Source organism: Poecilia formosa, unplaced genomic scaffold (assembly GCF_000485575.1).
Source record: "Poecilia formosa unplaced genomic scaffold, Poecilia_formosa-5.1.2 Scaffold67, whole genome shotgun sequence".
Taxonomy (NCBI): Eukaryota; Metazoa; Chordata; class Actinopteri; order Cyprinodontiformes; family Poeciliidae; genus Poecilia; species Poecilia formosa.
In genome coordinates, this window is record NW_006800006.1 from 469380 (window position 1) to 478414 (window position 9035).

Below are 9035 nucleotides of genomic sequence, written 5' to 3' on the forward strand. Positions count from 1 at the left end.
AAGGACAGAACGCCTCCTGGTTTACGACGCGGCAGAACCGTCAACAACACTCAACGATCTGTGGTCTGAAAAATTTCACATTTTCTGCAGCAGCACACTACGAGACTGAACCTGGAAGTCGTCGGTGACGTGTTCGTGAGCGCGCCGCGTGATTGAGTTTTCTACAGCACTATATCTCTTTGCTTATATGCATTTGGTGCACATATTTCTTTATAACAGAATTTTCTACTGAGCCAAAGTACCATATATATATATATATATATATATATAGTGTGTGTGTGTTCAAAACCCCACTACAGAGCAGTCTTATTTTAAACAGCCTAAAAAACCCAGTCACTACTATTCCATGTTTTGTGTGTACACATAGCACTGATCTCTGCAGTATTTGTTTTGTCTGTCAGTATTACCGTCGCAGCCACCCAGCAGAGCTAGAGGAAACCCCCCACATCACCTAGCTCCACTCAGTTTTTTTTTTTTTTGTCCAGCGTTGAAACACAGGAGTGAAAAAAAAAAGTGTGTGTAATGTTCCTTTAGCTTGATGTTCTGTTCCACTATGCAAGTTGTGGCTCTAACATGTACTGTATACTAGAAAACGAATGAAAGCTCCCTAAGGATACTCAGAACCGTGACGGTGATGGACGGACAGACGGCTTGCCTCTGGGGGTGGGAGCAGAAGAAGCGAAACCGTTTCCCCGGAACACTAAAGTCTACTGCTTCTTCCTCCCAGCAGAACGAACTGTGTGGAGGAAACGCTTTGGAATCCCACCCCTTTTTTTTCTCTCTTCCTCTTTGCCGAAGCCTTGTGCGTTATTATGCCTCATTCTGTTTCTTCATCTTCCGATTTAGAAAGAAAGGTGACATTCTCTGAAGTTTTCAAGTAGGCATGGGTGGAATTAGGTGCTGCTCCTAAAAAAGTTACAGAAATGTTAAAACGTTAAATCTGCAGCATGTTTTAAAAACATGTCGCAACGGTGTAATATAAGATAGATGATCTGAAAAAAAAAAAAATCAAGCTCCTCTGTCTTCTCCACTGCAGGAATGCAGACGACCAATCGGAACCAGAAGGAGGGCCTTGGCGCTTTCAATCACCCTCATGTAGGCTAGCTGTGCTAATGGCGAGAAAAACAATTTCCGGCTACAGAAAACTATTCACCGTCAGCGGTGGCTATGCTAACTAGCTGTAGCGTAGCAGCGAGCAAGGGGGAAGGGTGTGAGCAGCGCGTACATGAGAATGATTGACATCACTAAGATCCTCCTCCTGACTCTGGTTGGTTGTTTCTGACCAGGTTATTTCTGCAGATGACACTATGACCACAGTTTTATTCCACGTCAGGACAATAAAACATTTTTAAGAAAAATGTTTAATAAAAGTCTGATAAGGCAGTTTTAAATTCCTTTGAATGACTTTATAAGTACTTAAAAGGTCCTTTTAAAACCTTTTAAACGGACCATGTTTACTCGGAAAACCACATTTTTTGCCTGAGTGCTCTATCCAATCATTACCATGGCAGCCTGACACCAGCCCATGTCTTACTTGCAAACCTTTCCTTTCCTTTTCCCCGGTGGATCAGTCGGTCTCCACGCGTTTAGGAAGCTCCTCGTATCCAAAGTCCCCTTGGCCTTTTCTGCTGCTCAGGAAGCCAAACCCCATCATGGCGAAGCACGATCCCGAAACCCCTCCCCCTCTAAACGACTATCTCCTGTCATCTCCACATTGTCACGCATGAACTCCTCAGACATGAACGCCTCCCTCTCCTTTCTCGTCTGACGTCGTTTACTTGAATTTCATGTACAGAAACGATCTTGTTACTCGTGTGAGGTACAGTCCGAATGAAGATAACAAGATGCTATTACATGTGCAAATGCTTTCCTTGAATAACTACAGAGGTAATATATATTTTTGTATTTTTGAAATGTAGACAAACTCATGTATGTAATCGGTAAATGAAAAGAAACAAACAAAAAAAAAAAAAGGCAGCGGTGCGTTACCTAACCCAGTCTCCTACCAAGTCCAGCTGCCTTCCTCCATTAGTGGTGAGGACGGAGTGACTAAAGGACAAGTTCTCATGTACCATCCTCGTTTCCCGCCCCTGAAGTGGAACTCTGTAAGCACAAAATGATTTTTGAAGAACCATACATTGCATGTTTTAAAGCAGACCAGTTTTTGGGTTTCTTCTATACTCACTCGTCTAGAACCCATAGAGCTTCTTCGGATTACTTGTTTCATGCATCCTCATATGACCATGTCTGTTAAGAAACTATACATTCATTTATTGTGCTGTTGAATAAAAAAAACAAAAAAAAAAAACGTTTCCCTAATTAGATTTTTCTCTGAAATTCAATTTACGCGTTTTAAGTGTGTGTAGAATCGACAAGAATTTACGAAATGGTTTCATTACGACGCGGCTTCAATCTCAGCTACAGTTGAAAGCAGAAGTTTACATACACCAAATAAAAATACTTTTTTTTTTCACTGAAGTGAAATCAGACCAAATTTCTCCTGTTTTGCATCAGTGAGAATCACAAAACATTTATTTAACAAATACCACAAATGAGAGAAAGAATATGTCAGATACTTATTTCTTAATTTTTACATACATTTCCTCATTTTTTGGGAAATTTATCTGCCATAATTCAAGAGCACACATTTTCCATCTGAAAGCAGGATTTTCATATCTTTAGTTCTCAAAACTTTTAAGACTTGCACTTACATTTTCATTTTGAAAGCAGGACTTTGTGTTTTTCTTCTCAAAACATGAGCACAAAAGTTTTGAGTTTTGTGCTCAAAACTTTTTTTTAGCCATTGTGCTTTCTCAAACCTCACGCTCAAAATTTGTCTCTGCTCGCAGGGAGGGTTGCATGCGGAGATTTGATCTAAGCAGAGACAAATTTTGAGCATGAGGAGAAAGGTTTGAGAGAGCACAGTGAATATTTGAAAGAGAGCAGAAGTTTTGAGCACAAGCATTACAGGTTTTGAGAAAGACACAAAGTAACAAAGAAAAACTTTTTCATTTTGCTTTCAAAATGAAAATGTAAGCACAAGTATTAAAAGGTTTGAAAACAAGACACAAAACCCTGCTTTCAAACTCAAAATGTGTGCTCTCAAATTATAGCAGAAAATTTCCCCACATACTCATTTGAATGCGTCAGCTAACCTATCAGAAGTTTCCAAAGTCATGACATCATCCTCTGGTCTTTCCCTCATTGCTTAAAGAGGCGGGAATCATTCTGGATGTAAGCTTTACATTTGAAAGACATTAAGTCTGTCATTACATTTTTTAAGTATATTTGTTGCTTTTATAGATAAATATCTGACATTCTCTCATTGTGGCATCAAGCAAATACAAATAATTTTGGTATTTCTAACAGACCTGAAGCAAGAGAGGTTTGGTGCGATTTAACTTCAGACAGAGAAAAGAAATTATATATATAAACTTCTGGTTTCAATTGTTTCTGAATTTTCCCGCTAACCTCTGCAGATCAACTTTTAAATTTTAAAATGATCGCCAGTAGACTTTGCCTCAGGACTTTTGCCGTAAAATGTCTAGAAAAGACATTTGTGTAGTTGAAAGCTAAGCTGATAAAGTATTTTTTTTAATGATTCAGAGAAAAGACAAAAGTGCAGAATTGATGCTGTTTATCTTTGCAGTGACGCAAAATGTTCCATGATGTTCTGAGTGACGGCCTCCCGCTCTTGCCTCATTGTTTGGAGTTGATCTCGGTTTGTTTCTCCACCATGTTTTTCTTTTTTTAAAGCTAATCATCAGTCGTGTTAAAATATTCCAAGTGAGCCACTTCTTCCGTGTGACGTTCTGCTCCAACATGCTGGTTGCTCCCAGATTGCTGGAAGAAGTTGCTCCCGGAGGACGTTTCCATCCAGCTCTTTATTCATGGCAGTGTTCTTGGACCGAGCTTGAAGGAGACACGCAGCCTTGGATGAGAAGCAACCCTACACATTGTACCAGGATTCTTCAGCGTTGGCACAGCACACGACTCATGGGATTGCTCTTTTTTTCCCCTCCTTCTTCTTCTACTTGCTGATTTTCTGTCTGTACTCGGATGTTTTTCTGGGGGCGGAAGTAGCTTCTTGTCGCATCATTCTCTCCAAGTGGGTGTGAGTAGCTGATCCACTCACCCGTTCCTGGTACAAGTGTCGGGCGAGCTCTGCCACGGAGCCAATGTGATTCTTGCGGCCTCCTCAGGAGGAGACACTCGTATCGTCCTGAAGTGTTCGTCACTGCCACTGAACCACATCTGCTCCTCTTCGGTCGCAGTCATTCAGCTTATCCGATTGGTGGCTTCAGATAGACTCATGAGATGCTCGTTATTGGATAAAGTTATTTCATGCCAAGACAGAAAAACAGTAACCTCCCCCGCCCCTCCAAATGTATAAGTTATTTCTTTCTGAGATTAAATAATACAGACGGTGTGCGATACTGGAAATCTTTATTTGATCCGATAGGTAGTGAACACAAGGCTAGTATCGCCGATACCGATATGTTTTATTTTTAAATGTCATCATTGAATAATTAGGTGATTTTACTTCAGTTAGTTAATTATGATTATGAAAAAGATACAGGACAAACATTTTAAACAATTAAGTGTTTTTTTTTGTTAACAATAGAAAACAATGTACACTGCAAAAACACAAAATCTTGCCATGTATTTTTGGTCTAGTTTTTGGTGCAAATATCTGACAAAGCTAACTTATAAGTAGCTTGTTTTAAGTTAAAAATTCCTTAATATTGATGAAAAAGTACTAGTTCCACTAGTAGATTATTTCACTTCTAATATGGGGAAAATGCTTTGTTATAAGTGAAATAATCAGCCAAGTCAATTAGTACTTTTTCATCAATATGAAGGAATTTGAAACTTAAAACAAGCTCCCAGATCTTTCTGAAAAGTTACTTGTAAGTTAGTTTTGTCTTATTTCAAGATATTTCTAGGATATTTGTCCTAGAAACTAGACCAAAATTACTTGACAAGACTGTTTTTACAATGTAGTAGTATAGAAATAACATAATTACCTAGATTCTACTACACACAATTGTTTATTAGGCTAACTGAGTCTGTAACTGTAACCTAAATGGAAATACTATTTTCTCTTCCTTTTATATTCACCCATATTTATATGTCTAGGTTGAGGTGTACAAGTATATTTTTGTGAGTCAGTATTTTTGTGATTTTGTGATATTCTGGCTTTTTCCAGCAGCCAGGAATATCTAATAGTAGTTTAATCTATCTGCTAAAATTGCACCTATGATCACAGATTTGATTGTGAAAACCATTTATAATAGATATTCCTGATTTTTGTTGAAAAGCCTCTGCCATAGAAGCGTCTCTAACTGTTTAAATTCAGGCATACGCCCCAACATGCACTCTGTGAGAAAATTTGAGTAACTTGCTGGACATATGGAAGAGAAATTGCAAACAAAAGTACTGATCATTTTACATGGACTATCTTTGTGTTGAAACTAAAGGAGTAGCACAGATAAGTCTTAAGGTAACAAATAGGCAGTTGATGAACAACAAGCAGCATTACTGTAAAGCAGCAGGCTCCAGGCTAGCATAGCATATAAACTGTGTTAATATGTTAGGCTGTGTTTTTGCAGTGTGCTAGTATAGAGTACACTGTGTACTTTACTAATGTATAGTACACAGTGTAATAACTTTACACAGCTGGTACTTCATACACAACACAACAACATTAAGTCATCACTGATAAAGCATACTTAGACTTGACAGATCTTTTTTTTTCTACTACTTTACCACCATTGGCTCAGACTGAAGTGAGATTAAATAATCACCATAAGATTTTGATCTTATCAAATTAGGCCTGACATGGTCAATAACCAACTCCTCAGGCTTAACGGGATTTAGAAATATGTAGATCTCTGTAAACTCTTTTGACGTTTTGACCAGTCAAGTGGTACTCTCAACCTTTTTTTTTTTTCTGATCACAGTGACCTCTCAAATCCGACCGGTGTGTGTTCCACCATATGTCACAAGATAGATTGCATGCTTGACCTCTGGAGGAGTCTGTACATTTTGCCCTGAGTGTATCTCAAAGTCCGCCTTCCTCCTCTGGAATAACTTCTCACATCAGTGGACAGGCGGGCCAAACACTGTGTCAGCTTTACAAGTCCCACCAATAAAGATCCGCCACCCAGCATCAGACAGGGCCACAGCAGTCCGAACAGCGCTCTCTGCAGCGTGTACTTCCTGTTCAGGATGACATGGTTGGGGTGTCCCTTTTGGTCACTGAAACACGCTGAGCTGTTCTTCAGCTGGCCGTCCACCCACTTCTTTACTTTCTGCACTTCGTCCTGAAGCCCTTTTCTGTCCATTTGGCACTTGGGGAGATAGAAACACTGGAACAGAAGAAAAACAATCCAAGTTGCTTGTTGCTTCAGGATCTGCTAAAACGGATGCGTTATCGATTCATGGACTTCAAGTCTTTCATTTCGCATCTATCCCATCTGAACTAGCACGACCATCTTTGCCCATTATGATCTCAGTAAACTTTAGTGCAGAGTCACACATAACATCAAGAGACTCGGGAAATTTTGAGGCATTTAAAACGTGTACCTCGTTCGGAAGGAAGACCGAATCCTCGTCAAACTGGAGAAAGGCTGACTCGTTGGAGCCGGTGACGCTGACGGTCACAGTAAGGCAGGGCACCGTGCTCACCCCTCTGCAGTCCACCCACTCTTCCAGGATATCAGTCTGAGGCAGGACACAGCTAGCCTCCTCCCAGCAACTGGAGAACAGTCACCAGAGACATTTTAGAGAAGAATGACCAAAACCCTCTGGCATTGTAAACTATCACCAGTATGACAATAATTCTAGTATGTCAGATAGAATATTGGCATGAGAGGAACCAACTGACTGAGCTCAAGCAAACCTTGCATAGAGACACAACACTCTTGAGACGAAGAGAAGCATTTGCACATGTGGTGTAGCAGTTCCTTGACAAACTGAATGGAGTGAAACAATGGACTCACTGCCTTTTAGCCATTTGTGGTCTCTAAGACTAGTAATCTGTTTCTTGAGCTCATTTTGTTTGCAGTTCTGTGGAATTTCCCACTGAGGTACCATTTGGACTAAACTATCTTTTTGCAGGATGGGATGACCTACCATCAGATTTCAAATATCTCAGCCAAAGACTCTCCTATAACTATGGACTAATGGATCTCAATAGCTTCATAACCTTACAGACTTTAAAGGGTTACAAAAGATTTTGAGTTAGGGTAGCATCTTATTCAACATGTCTCAACTTTTTTCTCTTAATCACTTTAGTTTGTGTTCTTAAGGACCATGTAGCACTACATCTGCCATGGGAGGTTCAATTGTTGGCACTTCTACATCACAACAACGATGTCCATGGTTTAAATCTTAGATGGAGGTCTTTTTATTTGGAGTTTGCTTGTCCGTCCTTCGTTCCCTGTGCTCTGCCAAAGAAGGTATAGTAAATGGGTAGATACATGGTACCTACTGTAGAGCCGTATTTTTACTCCAGCAGAAGAGCAGAGCAAAGACACATTCCAGAGTTGCCCACCCCACTGGTGAGCAGTGCGTGTTAAATAAGATGTAATATATCAGCCCCACTGACAGCTTGGATGTGTACACCAGAGTACCTGTCAATGTAAGGCTTAACCGTGGTAATGCCGACCACAAAGAACATGAGCACAGAGAAAGCCATCATGGTGAAGCCCAACAAGATGGCTCGTTCTTCTCCGACACTAGACGTAGACATCTGACTCCGGGCCCCCTCGGCGCCCCCTCCGTCCCCTCTTTGGCTCCTCTCCTGCTCCTGCGTCGCAGATGTGTGCTGGATCTCCCTGTGTCTCTCACACACACAAGGACACAAATCAGGTTTAAGCAACACGGCTTAATGCCACTCAACCTAAGATTTTATGGTGTGTATTGATTGATGCTGTAAAAGATGTTTGCTTCAGAATCTTTGAAGCAAACAAAGAATCTGAGGATGTTTAACCCACTTGAGGGTTAAACACCAAAATCATCTGCCAATTTAGGGCTTCAACTCTGACATATTTATTTTTGTAAATATGTATAGAAAGCTTTAAAATATATGAATTTATTGCAGTAACACAATCTATTACAAAAAAAAGAAAACGTTTGAACACAAAACAGACAACAGAACAAATCAATGCATTTCACAGGATTCGTCCCGCCCACTGGGTTTGACGGTCTAAATTACTTCACAGGAGCCATGAAATGAATGAATACACAGTGAAATTATTAGATTCTTGAATAAAGGCTTTCTTTAAAAATACATTTTATGATTTAAATTCATTATCTAAAAAGGTAGCTTTAATTATTATAGGGATATCTGATCATTTAATTGCAATTTCATAATTTCATGATATATTTAATAATCTAATGACATAATTTAGTGCTAAATTGAATAATCTGTATGTTTTTATTTATTTTATGTTGTCTGTTGTCAACAGGCAGGAAACTGCAAATAGAAGCAAATGTAGCCATCTTCTTTTAGAAGAATGTTTTCCCTCTACTTTCAAACCTAAAATTAGGAATAAAACTGTGGTAGACATTTCCCCTCAAAAAACATAAGTTATCTTTCTCTAAAAGGTCATGTAACACTCCAGGATCTGAAGCGGTTTTATTTAGCCGGACCGAGGGCAACAGAACGCCTCTTTGGACTGTAAAGGTCGCCACAGACATCCAAGTGTAGATCTGGAATAAATAAGTCGCAGTGTTAAGCAGTTTCCAAACTTGAGCCGTCCGTGTTACTATTTCCTCGCCGTCCCCAACGTCCGCCAGCAGAGTTTATTTGGTGAAGCTCTGCTTGCATTTCCAAGTGTTTTTCAGCCGTAATGAACTCCCAGCTGCGTTTCCTCCAGCCCTCGCCGCCCGGCCCAGTCCATCATTTGCTCTTACCGTGTCTGCCGCCTGCGACCACCATGCAGGTTGATGTTAATGGGGATGCTAAACGACCTCCGGGGAGAAGCCGTGTTCAAGAACATGCCCGGTTCTATCTGAGCCGCCTCCCT

The 9035-nt window shown here is 40.2% G+C and overlaps 1 protein-coding gene and 1 long non-coding RNA gene across 2 annotated transcripts; both read right to left on the reverse strand.

The window, feature by feature from the left end:
* Positions 1–465: 465 nt before the first annotated feature.
* Positions 466–2453, reverse strand: LOC107836574 (uncharacterized). The gene is made up of 2 exons (XR_001662489.1): positions 1446–2453; positions 466–1415 (listed from the first exon to the last, which is right to left on the reverse strand). It is a non-coding gene; the product is annotated as an uncharacterized LOC107836574 (long non-coding RNA).
* A 2481-nt stretch (positions 2454–4934) lies between these two features.
* On the reverse strand, positions 4935–9033 carry kcnmb3 (potassium calcium-activated channel subfamily M regulatory beta subunit 3). The gene is made up of 4 exons (XM_007555018.2): positions 8923–9033; positions 7638–7847; positions 6589–6760; positions 4935–6371 (listed from the first exon to the last, which is right to left on the reverse strand). The coding sequence occupies exons 1-4, from the start codon at positions 9006–9008 to the stop codon at positions 6003–6005; spliced, it is 837 nt and encodes a 278-aa protein (XP_007555080.1). The 5' UTR covers positions 9009–9033; the 3' UTR covers positions 4935–6002.
* Positions 9034–9035: the final 2 nt, after the last annotated feature.

Bases quoted from the DNA above. Each gene is read 5' to 3' on its own strand.
- kcnmb3 (XM_007555018.2), bottom strand. From the start codon at position 9,008: ATGTTCTTGAACACGGCTTCTCCCCGGAGGTCGTTTAGCATCCCCATT. The intron at 6,761-7,637 runs GTACTCTGGTGT...ACTGTTCTCCAG, and splicing joins GTTAAGCCTTACATTGACAG to TTGCTGGGAGGAGGCTAGCT. The intron at 6,372-6,588 runs GTACACGTTTTA...CTTCTGTTCCAG, and splicing joins CGGTCTTCCTTCCGAACGAG to TGTTTCTATCTCCCCAAGTG.